The sequence below is a fragment of the Thamnophis elegans genome, chromosome 10, assembly GCF_009769535.1.
Source record: "Thamnophis elegans isolate rThaEle1 chromosome 10, rThaEle1.pri, whole genome shotgun sequence".
Taxonomy (NCBI): Eukaryota; Metazoa; Chordata; class Lepidosauria; order Squamata; family Colubridae; genus Thamnophis; species Thamnophis elegans.
In genome coordinates, this window is record NC_045550.1 from 34,334,521 (window position 1) to 34,351,684 (window position 17,164).

The 17,164-nt window shown below is 38.7% G+C and overlaps 1 protein-coding gene across 3 annotated transcripts in view; it reads right to left on the minus strand.

Moving 5' to 3' along the window:
• Positions 1-16,836, minus strand: part of CAB39 (calcium binding protein 39) — a 40,794-nt gene extending 23,958 nt beyond the window's left edge. The window contains exons 1-2 of one of the 3 annotated variants that reach the window (XM_032224981.1): positions 16,487-16,836; positions 4,576-4,734 (exon numbers count right to left, since the gene is read on the minus strand). In XM_032224981.1, the coding sequence (XP_032080872.1) occupies positions 4,576-4,689 (114 nt within the window). In that variant the 5' untranslated portion in view covers positions 4,690-4,734; positions 16,487-16,836. Of the gene's footprint in view, positions 1-4,575; positions 4,735-16,144; positions 16,242-16,482 lie in introns of those variants that run through there. The other 2 variants (XM_032224980.1, XM_032224982.1) reach the window with 2 other exon arrangements.
• Positions 16,837-17,164: the final 328 nt, after the last annotated feature.

The following is a 17,164-nucleotide window of genomic DNA, read 5'->3' on the forward strand; positions in this document are numbered from 1 at the left end:
CCAAACAGAAAGCCCCCTTTAAATGGGGCCGATGCCAGCTTCCATTTAGCCTTCATTTCGGCCTGCCAGTGCCTGAGCCATAGGAGGCGGCGGGAGGTGATATTGGAAGCTAGAGCTCTGGAAGAGAATTTTGCTGCTGTCAAGGTGGCATCCGCCGAATACTCGACAGCGGTAATAATCTTGGTTAGCTCATGGCGCCACCTAGATTTCCTGGGCAGGGGTCTGGACCTGAGTTGGCGCAGCCAGAATAGGGTGGCCCTAATAAAAAAGGAGGCAGAGGTGGATGCCTTGATGGCCCAGGCAGACGCCATGTGTGTTTTCTGACATGCCTTTTCTGACCTCTTATCTTCTGCCTTAAGTCCCTCTAGGAGCTCAGCTGGCAGGTTGGAATTGGAAGTCAGAGACACGACTGGGGCATCTACTTCTGGGAATTTGAGGATTTCCTCCATTTTATCTTCTACTGCATATAGAGTTCTATCCCCCCCACTGGGGTTTGTCTCTTTGAACAACCCATGCTTAAGATCCTTGGAAGTGGAAGCCTGAGAGGCCTCAGGTCTGGAAGTGGGGCCTAACTTAGAGCCAAGGTGGCGCAGTGGTTAAATGCAGCACTGCAGGCTACTGCTAGATCAGCAGGTCAGCGGTTCAAATCTCACCGGCTCAGGGTTGACTCAGCCTTCCATCCTTCCGAGGTGGGTAAAATGAGGACCCAGATTGTTGGGGGCAATATGCTGACTCTCTGTAAACCGCTTAGAGAGGCCTGAAAGGCCTATGAAGCGGTATATAAGTCTACTGCTATTGCTATTGCTATTGCTAACTCTGTGGCCGTCATGGCTTTGTGTAAGATAGACTTGAATAATGACGGTTGAAATAGGCCAGAGAATTTTGGCTTGTCAGGGGTGGGGTTTTCGTCTTTGGAAAGGGCGAAAATCTCCCCTTCTTCCTGCTCAGAACTTGATAACCCAGAGTGAGAGGGGCTTGAAGATGGGGAGGAGGATACAGGCTCCTTAGAGGTGGAGGCCCGAGGTTTGCGTTTCTCCTTTGGGGCCTTGCCCTTGCGAGAGCCCTTGCGCTTAATGCCTTCAGCTATCCCTTGGGAGATGGCTAAGGCAATTATCTCCCTCATTTCATCCGAGAGAGCAGGACTTTTTCCCCTTTTTTTCTCTTGCTTACTGGGCCTGCGCTGGCTAGGCCTGCCTGAGCTGGATCCACCCTTCCCAAAGGGGGAATTCTGGACAGAATCTCGTTCCTCTCCGATGGAGGAGCTAGGGGAGTCGGGGTACCCCCAAGATGCTTCAGGAGATGGATCCCTGGATGCATAGTTATCCCCAGACAAGAATTCACTGTCCCCGGGGGATTGGGCCTCACGATCAGGGGAAGCTGACTCCCTGCTGCGACGGTCTGGGCTAGGTTCTGGCTGAAGGGGCCTTGAAACCTCCCTGGGATCCACTGTGGCTCTTGGAGAAGACCTTTCAAGTGAGCCTTTGTGCCCTTTGCCTTTATTTACAGAGGGATCCAGCTTGCAGCGCTTGCTGGAGGGCCCCACCTGATCCCCTAAGGCCTCCCTGCATTCCTCAGCCATTTCAGGTCCCCACGAGGCCTGGAAGATAGCTGGAGTTGGGATGGGCACGCGCTGGCCTTTGCAGTCCAAAAGCGCTGGCAGAATCTCCAGGAGGGAAGGGCCGCCTTGGGGTCGGATTTCCTTCCTCCCACCGCCCTCGGTTCCCCGAGACTTAGCTTATTTTCCGGAGGGAGAGACTAGCTGGCTTCCCAGACTAGCTCCCAGCCTCCCCGCGGCGTTCTGCAGTCGTTGAGGGCTCGCTGAGGCTCCGTTGGCTGGCTGGGCTCTTCTTGCTGCCTTGTTCCTAGCACGCTCTGAGCTCTGCCCAGTGAGTCGGAGCGATCCAAAATGGCGGGGGGTGCGCACGCAGCCGCTTCCCGCTCTTTCCAGCCCTGAAAGGCGCGCGAAAGCTCCAGCCGTCGCTGCTGTTGCCGGGCAAAATGGAGCAGGCGAGGGAATCCTAGCAATCCGGCTCACCTGCTTTGGAGCCTTCTCAGAGCCTTGCTGGACTTTTCCTCCCCCTGGGACGCCCCTGTTCCAACAGGGAACTTGGTTTATCCCACTAATTGCTCCCTTGCTAGCCAGCCCCCGCTGTGCAAGCCTTTCCAACCTCCTGCAGTGCTTGCAATTAGCAACAGCAGGGAAAACCCGGCAGCCCTTCTCTTAAAGCGACGGAAGCCTCACTGGAGGTAAATAGACAGACCTGATGTAGAAGCGTGATTTCCTCTATCTGAGAATTTAAACGTGGTCCAAATTGGGAAACTTTTTCCAGCCTTTCTGCTCTTAGACTGGAGCTCTCCCAAAACAGCCCTAACTCGGGCGGACTGAGTTTTCGAATTGAGCATGTGTAGGCAAAGGGAGGCGTGGTCAAGAAAAACATCACTCAGTCCAAGGGCAGATAGGCTGTGTTAACCCAGCATTTGGGCTCTCTGAGCAGTGCACTGGAGAATTATAAATTTGAAAAAGTAAAATGACCTCTCCTCATTTCCCCTGCTTTATATATGCAGGAAAAATATAGTTAATCATTTAAATTGTTTTACCAGTGCAACAAGTTCTGCATGCAATCCGTACTTCATAAAGTATGATAAATTTAAATTTAAATAAATTTTATTAGATTTTATACTGTTTCAATTATGTGAACTTTGGCAGTATACATATAAAACAAATATATTAAAATGCATAACAAATATTTAAAAAATAACATATAATAATATAATTTGAATTTTTAACTTTGAAAACAATTATTTCACTATAATTACATCTTCACTAGATATGGGGGAAAATGTATATATACACCTTACTTTTTGGAGTATAAGACACACCAAGATTTTGAAGTAAATTTATAAAAAAAGTTTTTGCACTCTGCAGGCCTTCCAAACCCTCCGCATGCTTCATTTTTTGTGAAAAACGGGGCATGCAGAGAGTTTGAGAAGCCTGCAAAGTGCTCCTGGGGGCAGGGGGAGGGGGATGAGCAAAAAACGATCCATTTTTTGTAATATGGGCCCGGTTTTTTGTTTGTTTGTTTGTTTGTTTTGGGGTTTTTTTGTGCAAAAAACAGGGCATACATAGGTTTTGGGAGGCTTGAGAGTGCTCCTGTGAGTGGTGGAGTGGCAAAAACAAGCAAAAAACGGCCAATTTTTCACTTGTTTTTGCCCTCCACAGCCCACAGGAGCACCCTGCAGGCCTCCCAAACCCTCTGCACATCCATTTTTCAAAGGGGGTGGGGTTTTGGGAGGCCAAAAATGCTGTATTCAGTGTATTAGACGCACCCAGATTTTCACCTTCTATTTTGAGGAAAAAAGGTGCGTCTTATACTCTGAAAAATATGATATGTAAGTAGGTACACACTTACAAAAGTAATGTTAGCTATCTCCTGAAATAATTCCTTTAAAATCCATTTGTTTTTATGTGCTTATGTGGTTATACTAGACTACTTTTCATAATAGGAAAATGGGAATATAGATTTTTTTCGGCTTTCCAAAACTGAAGCAGGAAATGGAGGAAAATTGTGTTCTCAGATTGTGAAGGTTTTAAACTAAGAAACAGAATTCTTAGTTAAGGAGAAGCCAGAAAGATTACTTTCTTCTTTTAATCAACCAGTCCTCTTTCTGAAAAGTGAAAGAAGATACAGATAGTCCTTGACTTATGCTCACCAATGGGACCAAATTTCAGTTGTAAATTGTTGTTGTCATTAGTCAAGGGACTCACGACTGGACCCAATTTATGGTTTTAATGGCAGTTATTATGTAAATCATGCAATCATAGATCTGAATCATACTGCAATCATTATGTAAATCCATTCTCCCTAAAGTCATGTGATTGCAGAAAGGGCAGAAAGGTTAGGAGTGCTTTATGGGCTGTAAAGCACCCTTCCTAGTCTGTTGTAATTTTGAATGGTCATTAAATGACCGTTCATAAGCTGAGGACTACTTTTATTGGAGAAAGATATTTTAAGCAAGAACCGCGTGTGAAGGATTCCAGGCCTAACTCAGAAGTGTTGCAATTTAAATATTGCATTATGACAATGAAATCTTCCTTCATGACTACTACTCCTAGGCATTTAGTCCAGGGAAATATTTCGTGAACATAAAGTTACCATTTCAACTGAGAAGCAGATTAGTTGGACAGGGATTCTGATAATAGACTAGTAATAGATTAATAACAGTGGGGTATCAACTAGGAAAAAAAATCAGGTGACAGTGAAAACGCAGACAGGAAAGTAAGGAAAGTTTTTGTTGAAATGTGTTTTAAATGTTTATCTAGGAGCAGAGAAAATTTTCAGAGAAAATATAAATGCTATTAAAGTAGTGCTGATAACAAATGTGTTGGAAAAGCTTGAACAGCAGTACATTTCCCACGTAATGTCCAGAAAAGCTGCTACAAAGGCAGTAATCATTATTTGCCAAAAATAAAACAACAGATTCTGCTGCTGAGGATTAACAAAAATGCTTGGGAAAATTTGTAGTGTTAAACAATTCCTCCAGGACAGGTTCATAAAAAGTAAATGTAAATGTTACCTTTTCTACCTTCTTGTCAGAAATATCTTGTTTTTCTAGAACTGCCATACTTTCTTTCAAATTCTTCACTATGTCTGCAGGAGACTTGTGTGATTTGCCAAAGGGAAATGGCATGCTTGCAAATGACAAGGGTCTTTTCTTCTAGAAGTCTTCTTTTATCTGAAAATTAAGAAGGAAGAGAGTTAAGAGTAGTAAAGAAAGCATATAACATCTGGATACAAAAAGTGGACATCATAACATTTGTTAGAATTGAGCCTAAGATTTTCAGCTCCAAATTAAAGCAGAACACTGAAGTAAATGCATAGAGTATAACAGCATAACTTTAGTTCTGCAGAAGTTAGCATTCTCTATAAAATTATAATTTATCCTTCCCAAATTAATTAATTTTCAAATTAATATCTTACAGTTACAAAACCGATTGTGACTTTTATTAATATTTTGGGCAATAAACTTTCAAAAAAACCACTTGCAGACCACTTATTTTAAACTACCGATCAGAAGCATCTTAAATATGCAAATTATCTTTACACAACAGGGTCCCCAACCCCTGGACTGCAGACCAGCACCAGTCTGTAGCCTGCCAAGAACTGGACCATGCAAGCAAGCAAGGCCCAATCCATATATGCACAAGATACAAGCAATGAGCAAAACCATGTATTCCCTGACCCACAGAAAAACTACCCTCCATGGAACCAGTCTTTGAAACCCCAAAGGTTGGGGACAGCTGGTATAGAACTCTTCCACACAATTTTTGCAGTTTTCTTTTTTAATTTTATAAAATATACAGGTGGTAGCTACTGCCCAAAACGTATCTGCTTTAGAAACTGAGCAAGATCAGGCTTCATTAGCAGCTGAGCAAAACAGTTCCAGAGAATACCATGTCTGGAGGCATGATTGATAAGTCAAAAAAGACATCCTGGGAGAAGGCAATGGAAAGTCACTTCCATATTGTTGCCGAAAAGATAGATTATTTGTAAGGTTATCGGCACAGGAATCAAGTTTAACCTGAATTTATTTAATTAGTTTTTCCGCATCCAAGTAGGTGAAAGTGCTATTTAATAATTAATCCCTTAAGTTACTTTATGACTGGGCTTCCAGAGGAATCTGTTAGACAAAAAGGAACAAAACAGCCTTTTCTTTAAAAAAGCTAAGGGGCTGTTTACAAAAAAAGCTTGGTGAAGCTAAGGTTACATAGCAGCCCCATGAAATGTAGTCAGAAAGAAAAACATAATTGCCTAGCTATCCCTCACTAATCTCAACCAACATAGTTAAGGCTGGCTGGGAACTTTTCGAGGTGGAATTTGAACATTTCCAGAGGAATTACTGTAGGTTTGGTGGGCTGCCCCGTTCATAGAGCAATTTAAATAATTATTGGAAACAAATGTAAACAATTAAATGTTAAGAAACATCATTTAAAATGAAGGCTAAATGAGAAATTGACCAGCAGAGATATTTGAATGCAGAAAAGCATTCTTGAACATTAGAAGATAGGGGTTCATAACATTAGATTGAGTACATAGCAAAATGAATATTAAAATATTCTAATTAAATAATATAATTAAAGCAATATTTTTCATCCTGGAAAAATACCTGTTCTAAGTCATCTGTTACTATTTCTCAAATACTATGAGACATGCCAATACCACAGACATTGATTTATTTGAAAATATTTTTCATTAATTATTAAGCAACTAGTTTTATATTCCTTGTTTTTATGAATGACAGAATAAAAAGAAACCTACTTAGCAAACAGCTGTCATTTTGTGTCAGCAGGTGAGAAGTGCCAAATCAAAAACATGCACAGAGGTGCATAATATTCAAGAAGCTATAAAAATATATCTCCTTAAATCTATTTTATGGAAAAGGGAAACAGATAAGAAGAATTAGGAGCTATGTGATATTTATGAATATAGGAAAGTTAAATAACACCCTGCACAACTCTACTTTTCAACATCAGCAGCCGTGCTGGGACTGAAGTAAGGCCTGGAGTCTTCAGTTTCAGCTGTCTGCTACTGAACCTCAGCTTCACCCCTAGTGGCACCTCTGCCAAGGAGTGCTGTCTCAAGCTCCATGCCATGGTCAGGTACACCAGTATCACAGAGCAATGGTCCCATCGCCTCCACTACCCTGCACTCCAAGGTCCCGCTATGTCCAGCTGACCATAGCTGTCTTCTGCTGCTGAGGCCAGCCCAACCCTATCCCAAGGCAACTGTTGGCTGCACCAGGCCCCCTTCGCAAATCTGATAGCACCATTCTCCAATTTTTATGATGCTTCAGAAGATCTCAGAAGCTTTCCAGAGGTTTTCTGTAAAGCAATGGCAACCAGCTGAGGGCTGCTGCCAAGGGTTTCTGCTATACAGGAAGGCAAAAAGGGCAAAGATGAAGGTGGGGGTGGGGGAAGATAGGTGGAAAGGGGAAGTCGAAGCATCCCTGAGTTATAAGTGGCTGTCAAGCACTCAAATGTTGATTGTGATGGCAATACAACAAGCTGCAACTACAAAAACTAGGCATAAGTAAACATTCATTCAGCATTTTGAACAGTTGCAACTGGACTACTAGTATGAGATACACAATTAATTAAAAAGTTTCTAAAAAATAAACATATACAAGAGTCTAAATGTTAATCATATTCAAACAGTGGATGGCTGTTTTGGCTAATACTCAAATCTTAACTACTACTTTGTCATATGTAGAGCAATTCTGAAAAGGAAGCGTTAAGGTAAAGTTGTTTCCTGTCCAGTTCTCCAATTAAAATTTAAAGCAAGTCCTGCCTGCAGGCTATAATGTTTTTAGTATGATTTCATCCAGGAGGCAAGTCAGGAGTGACCAATCATTGGGAAAGCTAAAAAGTACAAAACTCAATGAACTCTTGACATACATACTAAGTAGGTACTTAATCATTTTATATCCCCCATCTTACACCAAGAGATAGCTAATATCAAACTTCACGTAGCTTTTCTTGGTGACATAAAACCTTCAAACCTGCTTATTTTCAGAAAGGTAGATCTGCTGTGTGCTATAAATAATATTGATACGTTAAGAAGAATTAACTTTGCAGTTTTAACACATTTCATAATCACCAATAATTTAACAGATGAAAAATACTTAAAAATACCAACAAAAGGTTTATTCTAACAAAAGTAACATAATTTCACAGACACCTACCCAAATTCCCACTTTCCCTGAAGTCGTGATTCTAGAACTTCTGCAGCTGAACTTTGTTCAGAAGGAAAGGGATTTATACCTTCTTTCTTTTAAATTAAGGCTGCTGTTTATTACTTAGGAGTGGAGAAATGAACATATTTAAGAGAATACACATACAGGACCGTACTATCCACTAGTTTCTTTCAATCAAAGATTAAAAATTAAAGTGCACTTTTCCTAAAGAATGACTGCATTTAGCTTTGTATGATGGTTGTATCTTAAGGTCACATGATCACCATTCATTACCTTCCCAGCCGGCTTCCAACAAGGAAAGTCAATCGGGGAAGATAGATCAGCTAAACAACCATATGATTCATTTAACAACTACAGTGTCACTTAACAACCAAGGCAAAAAATAGGGTGTAACTCACTTAACAACCACCTTGCTTAGCAACAAAAAATCTCGACCCAATTATGGTTTAAGTCAAGGACTACCTACACAATGTGTACTCAACATTATGGTCACTGTAGTGCCCTGTCCTTACAACCAACCACAGGGACACTGCAACTGTCCCTGCCCATCTATCTTTCCTGCCCAACTCACGCCACTGGGTCCTTTGGGCCTGGCGAGGTACCCACAGATCTTGGCCCTGCCTCCTGCCCAGGTGAATTGGGAGATTTAATAAAATATGTGAAAGCCCAAAGTCATCATTAAGAGCTTGAGATTATACCATGCTTTTTTATTTTCAAACATAATACAATTGATAATATTTGCCTAAAAAGAATTTATGATCAATATAACATTGAACTGAATATGATCGGTTATTTTTTTAAATCATGAAGGATATTACCTTCAATCTATGAATTCATGGCTAATTATTTCTATTAGAAAATTTCCAAATTAGGATGCATCCAAGACACATGGTGTAATTAAACTATAAACATGCCTAAAGGTGAAATGTTCTGACACTGAAGGTCGAAATGTACACATTATACCACTGAATAGCTAGTAGCAGCTACTAATCTAGATTTAAATGTTAACTGGCAGATGGCAATGCTGACACAATGGTCGTATTCATGGTGATCATGTGACAATATTGGCAAAGATACAGTTCCTTGCATTGTTTTTCATTCAATAGTACATGTAAACCCAAAACAAGTAACTTTGATCCCGAAACAAACATGCTGGGATATCAGTATCATGCACAATAAAGAAGAATAGAAGACTTTTTCATATATTATCTGCCTAATTGTTAATAATGAATACTAATAATGTTCAACATGATAAGAATAAAGCATTTGGCCCTTATAGAAAGGCATAAGGTATAAGTTTTAAGTCACTTTATTCAATAACTGTCCCATTATCAAATGCCATCACACCAACTTCTTTGGTTTGTTATATATAATATGCATAATGATGATAGAATTAAAAAGGCAGTTTATAGAATCAGAACTATATGGGGCCATTTAAATCATAAAATTCAACTAACTGGACATTACAGTTTGCTCCATGAATCCTTGCATAAATTGGTTTTCATATATCCCTGATCATACACTGTGTGCATGCATGTTTACTATTATTAGTGTACCTCTTGTGTAATACCGTACCAGAATTAATAAGGGGGAGGGGGTGTCTTGTTTTTTTATACCTTCAAATAAGACTGGACTCCTGTAGACTGCCTGGACAAATCCTTGCAATTTTCTTGGCAAGGGGTTTGCCACTGCCTCCTTTCCAGGGCTGAGAAAGTGTGCCTGGCTCAAGGTCACCCACCTGGCTTTGTGCTTAAGGCAGGACTGAAATTCACAGACCTGGCTTTGTGCCTAAGGCAGGACTCAAATTCACAAACTCCCAGTTTCTAACTTGGTGCCTACACCAAATAAGAACTTATACATGGATTATAATTATAATTAATACACTATCATTACATAGATTAATGGCAATGCACTCAATGTCCATTTTGTATTTATCATCCTTTGCACAAGCTATAGAAATACCAATCATTAAAGTATTTCTATTAACTATTTCAACAAGCATGCTGACATATTTTCATTATATTCATTAATCAAACAGTAACAATTTTTATGTTACTCTTCTTTGAAGGATTAATACCTAGATAACACAAATGTTATTAATATGACTATGGGAAGCTTTAATTCAATGACAATTTGACTGAATTATTCCTTCAACTTGAATCAACAAGGTAATTAAATATATGAAATTGTATCGAGTGCTTTTAAACCATTTCAACAATTCAACAAAGTAAAATATTTTTTTACCTAATCAATGTGCTTGTCAGTCTCTTTCATTCAAATCTTGAGTGACATGGCAAAAACCTAGCAATTGCCTACTATAACACAACTTTATTATGTTATACTCCCCATCCTCACTTTAACTCATTTTAAAAATAAAAGAACTGTAGGATTTTATAATACAGGTGACATTAAAAGGAAATATATTATTTTTTATATTATCTGAATTAATACAAGTTAACTTTGAACAATTTATTCACTTCACATAATTGAACAAAGTTTTATTGGTAAGTAAATACTTTTGCTAATGAAAATTTTATGCACATATTGCAAGCTGATTGAAGAAGTTCTTTAAAATGTGAGGTGACCTTTAGTCAACTTTTTAATAACCTAATAATTTATGTACATATCTGTACATAAAACAATTCCACGGTGTCTGAAAACCCTTTTCAAAACATGAAGCAGAACTACAAATACAGGTAGTCTTCGACTTACAAACAATTCTTTAGAAAGTTACAACAGCACTGAAATAAATAAATAAATAAATAAATAAAGTCTTACAAGTGGTCCTTGCACATATATGACTATTGCAGCATCACTACAGTCATGTGGCTACAGCATCCTGGCTTAATGTGATCATCATTTGCAATGTTCCAGCTGGTTTCCCATAAGAACAATCAGCAGGGGAGGGGGGCAGTTTTGCTTAAAGAGCATGCAATTCATTTTAACAGCTGTAGTGATTCACTTAACCACCATAGGGAAAAATCATGCATGACTCATTTAACAATTGTCTTGCTTAGCAATGGAAATTCCATTCCTAATGGGGGTCATAAGTCAAGGATCTGCATTTATAAATTGTACTGCTTCACAGCTGGGAAAATGTAATTTCCGCTAGTAATATAAAATATTTTCTGCATATTTCAATTCTGAAAATGATAAAGAAAAGGAATGTTTCTTATTTGCATGTTTAGTATCACAGACCTTTTGGGGTGGGGGTGGGGATACAAATGTAAAGTCTCTATAACTGCACATTATTCCAATGCTCACAGTGCAATACAAAAAGACTATTCTATAAATTGTGGACATTATACAATTATTTAATTCATATTTAGTGTGGAGGTGGTGAAGGAGAACATAAGGCAACAGCTCTGTACTTAATGCAGATGGAATTTATATACTATTTTAGCACACAAAAGGGCTACTTGAGTCTTTCATGACAGAGGATGCCATAAATTCCACATTGTTCCAATATTTTGTTATTTTAAAGTATATGTGCCCAAATTGGATAGCTTCAAAAACACCCATTGTAACTGATTTGCAAAGCACATGTTTAGCTTCCCTAGACACCATGGAGCCAGTCATACAAGTTACAAAAAGCACTAGTTTCAAAAGAAAATTATGCATGACAAAACTTCATTTGCAATCATGAATTCTAATGATACAAAATATTTTGGTTGCCTATGGCAAACAATTGCCCCTAGCTAATAGCTGTACCTATCAATATAATATCACAATAATTGGCACCATAAATGCAACTGCTGCTGTGCAAAGTATAAAAGTGCTACCATACTACATTGACAAATCTATCTCTGGATAGTTAATCCTTTAGCAATTCTGAAGCAATTTTATAAGATGTAAATATCCTCATTTTCTCCACCTAAGGAATGGTTCTAATCAATAAACTATCTACAACTGATGTCTAATACTTTATAATATTATTATAGAAGCTACATTCTAATGTTTAACTATTAATGGCCAACAGCCATAAATGTACAGGTGTAAGACATTTAGAGAGGAATACAAAGGCCTACAGCAGTATAGACAAAAATGAAAAAAAAGTTATTTGTCATAATTGCCACATTTAGAATACAAGATTGCCAGTATTATAACTCAGGTGCAAGAGTTATTTCTATTCAAAGATTTGAAAATTTACTGCATAAAACATCTGTGAGATAGTCATGACCCTAAAATCAATCTTTAACTCACTGGTTATATGCCATGAACTCAGTGTCAACTCTTAGCAATGACATAGATAATCTTCATTAGGATATGTCCCTATCCTGGTCCTTCATGTCTTCCAATGTTATTTCTATCATAATTCAGTATATTCCCCATGCCGTTTGTTATCCTCTTCTTCCATAGTCAGTCAAAGTAAGATAATTTGTGCCTTGACCGCTGTGATTGCTCTGCGTGATGATCCATTTGTTTGTTTCTGTGGCTGTCCATGACAGTTTCACAAGACTTTGCTACCACTAAAAATTCAGAAGAGTCAATATTCTTTCTCTCCTACTTTTTCAAATTCCAATTTTTGCTTCCCTAAAGTGTCATAGAGAATACCACTGTTTGGCCTGCTTGCACTATTCTGATCTTTTTGACCTCTAGACTGCCAAGGTGCAGGATAGAGTGCAGTGTGGTGGGGCAGTGATGGGGGAGATAGGAAGATAAGGAGAATTGGAGACTAGAGAGGAAGGGCAGGAGAAGCGTGAGGTCCTGGCTAATGACAACAACCAGGACTACTGAAACTGGTATTGCTAAGCAGTGCATTCACATGTTGTTTACCTAATAATATCACTTAGCCACCATAATTCTGGTCCCAATTAGGGTTATTAAGCAAGGACTATCTGTAAAGCTTTTTTCTTTTTATATATAATATAAATATGTAAGAATGCATTAGAAATATGTGTCACAGCACATCTCAACAATTTACTTTAATTTTGAATGATTTAAGAATCTGTAAATCAGATTGGGATTGTTTGCAAGGATGACTAATATACAAATAATTTAATATAAAAACTACAGCATTTTGAAAGGTTATGTCAGCACTGTGATACAAATTAAGTTGTGTCAACAAACAAAATGTAGCAGTATAAATTCCATTCTTTCTGTAACTTTAGAAAAATGTTGTGTAGAAGATAGTCACAAATTTACACTACAGTCCATCCTCATGAAGCAGCCCTAATATGATTGGAATTTTGTTTCTTACAAGCAAAACCAGGAAAGAGGTGTCAGAATTCAGTTAACTACCAGGTGTTGTTTAGATAAAACAAGAGAGTATTTATTTGCACAAGGGAGTGAAAGGGCCTCCAGATATCCTACCTGTAATTGGAACACTTCTCTGCCAAATAATTGAATTTGATTACAAAATTGTCAACTTGATCCTAAAAATCTATACTGATTCAAGTGTTATATACTGCATTTAAATCACAATATTGCCTGATTTTACACTACCTAAATGTTATGAAAAGTAACTATAACTGAATTCATCAGTGTCATGGATTTAATATTTATTCTGTAAATATTTCCTGAAATAAAGATGCTTTATTTTGAAAGCTAGTTGTAAATCTTACGATACTTATCTTGATGTGCTTTTAACTACTGGATTTCCCCTTAGAATAGAAATTTTAAAAGTAATTATTTGTGGCTGGTCTTCAATTAATCCAAAAAATGGGTGTCCCTTCAATGAAAAGACCAGAACATACTATTAACACTTCAGAACCTATTTTTTCATGAAATATGACATAGAAATTGATCCTGGAATATATACCTACACTGTTGTAGTTTCTAAACCAACCAATCAAATTTACTATTATTTCAAACAAATAGCAAAGAAGCATTACACCATTTCATTTTAAAACAAAATTAGAGATATACAGGGTACATATGACTACATAAATCAATGTAAATTGCAATAATGAAAAAGGAAACCAGTATTCTTTACTTTCTTAAACTTCCTACATTTCTGGCAAAATGCCAAACAAAATTCTGCTACTTGCCACATGATTTAAGAGTTTTGATTTGCAAGTAAACAGCATTCATAAAAATCATCATGAGCACCTAAAGTTTTTCTATTGAGAATCAATCATGGGTTTCTTAAATCAGTCTTAAATATAAGACACTGAAAATTCAGTTAGACTTCAATTGTGGAAAATCTAATTTGTCTTCCAATATATTGCAAATAATTATATTAAGTAATGTACATACTAAGGCTGATTAAATATTTTAAAAATCTAGTTCCAATATGATTTAAATACATGTGTGATTAGTAAGAAGACTTCCAATTTAAAGAAATGCATTGAAATTGTTCTCAAAGGAACAAGCTGTAATGGAAATATACCTTAGGAACTATATGTTTTAAATAGTGTTAGTGAACCAATTTTGTTGTATCTATTTTGTATAATGACAATAAAGGCTATTTAATTTTGCAGATATTAATCTGATCCTCATGAATTCATGACTACTTAAAATGCCAGTATTTATAAAGAACTATAGAACTAAGACAGTATCTAAGTAGCCTTTATTAAAATAAAACTATAGTAAGAATACAATTTTAAAAACCAATATTAAAAAGTGTCAATCATATCAGAATCAGAAGCATTCTTCCCCTCCTGAACAAACATTTTATCTTAGGAATCTAGACATTTCAGGGAGGTAGAGCATTCTTGACATAACTTTGCAGAACAAGTCTTTGGCCTGTAACTAACAGTAATACATGATATAATCTCTTAAGAGTCTTTTAACACTGAAACAGTCAGTAGGCATGCATGTATAGAAAGCTGTTATGTGACTTCCAAAATGCATGTAGTTGCAATGAATATTTACAAGGCTAGTGGAAACAATGGCCAATATCTAAAAAGCCATACTAGGGAAGGTTTCTCAATACTCCATTCTAAATGCATCTTTCAAGCCCCATGAAAAGCTGTCCCAAATGTCACCAGACAGGCATCAAGAAAGAGAGACAGAAGAAACACTAATACTGAGAGAAAATAAATAAGCTAAATTTAAGAAACTCTATGATCATTATATTTATCAAATATTTAGAACTGTTATCAAAGTATTTGATTTATGTTATTAAGCAACAATAGTGCTTTGTTGAAAGTTATTAGGATTCAGTGAAGAGAAACTACATCAACTAATTTCTTACATAGAAAAATATTCCTATTCAATTTTCTACCATTTTCTTAGTACCTACAAATAAATTTAGAATTCAATTAATTTCATATATATCCAATAATTCATTAGCCTTATCTGCAGCATATATCATATAAAATCTTATCAAAGCAAAGTTTCTTTTACCATTTCTTGGAATGTGTTTACAAGGACATTTTATCAGAAAATGTAATTTAAATGGTCAGATACTTTTGTTTATATTTTATCACTGTTTTATTTTTAGAAACAGAACGAAAAGTTTACACTTTTAATCTTTTATTTTGCATCCACTAATCAGCATGGAAAGTTTTATTATCAGCTTTTCCACTGAAAAAGAGGAACTCATTTGATCAAGACTTACTCAGATCTTACCCCACTCTCTCTAAGGGAGAGAGACAGATTCATTTCTCAGCTTTTAGAATCAGCTTGTCTATAGTCCATGTTTGTAACTTCTGTATGATTTGAAACATATTCATTAAACTTTACTTAAAGAAGCAATTCCATTAAGCAAAGCATTTTGTGAAGACCTTGACCTACAATTTCCAAACAAAAATCTACATTGCCTTTTATTCCCTCTGCTATTCTTCATACATTTACCAGGAACTGAAAAAAATAAATCTCAGCTCTATGAAAACCAATCTAGAAGCATGCATTTTCATAAACATTAGAAAGCCACAATTATCTAGCTTTAGAGTGCGATGAATACCCACACCAGTAAATCAAACCAATTAACTGAAGAGAGCACCCACCGGGAATAACTTATATAGTAAATCACTCGTAACATGAATAACAACTAGTACTACGCTTAAATATTTAAACATAATGCCAGGCCTAGAACATTTATGAAACGAATCTAGCAATTAAGATGTGCTACTTTTATCGATGTAGATATGTTTACCTAAACTGGGCCTCTCTGCTCAATAGTTTTGCAAGAGAAAGGCAAATAACTTTTCATTTCTAAAGCAACACTAAACTGGACGAACAAACCTAACGAGAATCTCTTTGCCTTTCAGTTTTTAAGGCCGCATTTATATGTATATATTTTAAACCTAACATTTCCGGATTGAACAAAGTCTCTCCTTCCCTAAAGACGGAGAGACGGGGGCCAATAGGCAAATAAAGTTTTCCTGGATCTGGCTTACATAGCTAACAATGATCGCCTCTCCCTACACCAAAGGGCCAGGAGAGCTGCAGGGTTGCGTCTCCCTTTCGCACCCCAATTAACAGTGAATCAGGCACCGATTCCCACCTCGCAGTTCCCCGGCGACGATCACGAAGGCGGCTTAGAAGCCTCAACTGTTGGAAACGACGGCGACGAGAAACCTGCTTCTCTTCCCTCCGCCCAACGGGGTTAAGAGGCCATCCGCAGAGCACACACACCGCCGCCCAAGACGCGCTTCCCTCGCCCACTCCACGACCAGGCGGCTGGGAAGGCAGAGAGCCTCTTGTCCCGCCCGGCCAGGCCTCGAAAAAGCAAAGAGGAGAGAAGGATGCTCTCTCATGACGGGCCTCCTCCTCCCCAGGCTCCGCTCCGCGCTGGACTTGGTCAGCTGCGGCCCGCAAGGCCCGAGCAGACCCGGCGCTTACCTACTTTCTTCCCCCGGCGAAGAGGCGACGGGCGGCCTCGGCCTGCTGTCGCTGGAAGGTCGGCTCGCTTTCAGACCAGGCCTCAGCCGACTAGTCGTCGGCCTTGCTGGCCCCTCCCTCGCCCCGCGGTCCTGGCTGTGCAGCGACCCGACCCCCTTGTCTCTCTCTCTCTGCTCTTCTTTTCGCCTTCTCTTCCCTTCCCAGCCCGGCGGCGGATACTAACGACAGACGAGCAGTGGCGGGAAGGGAAAGGAAGCTCGAGCTCTTGTCGGAACGCCGGCTCGCTGCTTCCCTCTGCGGCGCGGAGGGATCAGAGCGGCCACAAGTGCCGCCCGGCCGCTCTTCACGGCTGGCCAGGAGAATTCAATGGCGAGCCGCGAGCCGGACCTGGGCAAAGTCCGCGGTGGGCTTTTCTTCGGTAGCTCCAGTCGCAGTCTGACCTGTAATTCAAATGTTTCTCAATTTTATCGAGGCATTTGGCAACCAAGGGCTATTTTAACTATGGAGACCTGCTTCGTTCTCTGGTTTTGCACAACATCCTGCTGCACCGTAAATAACTATATAGTCCGGGCTTTTTACAGCAAGCTAGGTTAAAATAGGGTTTGGCTAGTTTGTTCCTTGGTATGTCATGTGAACGTAAACCTGCCCCAACACATTAAGATTGCAGAAAGAAGAAGTCTCT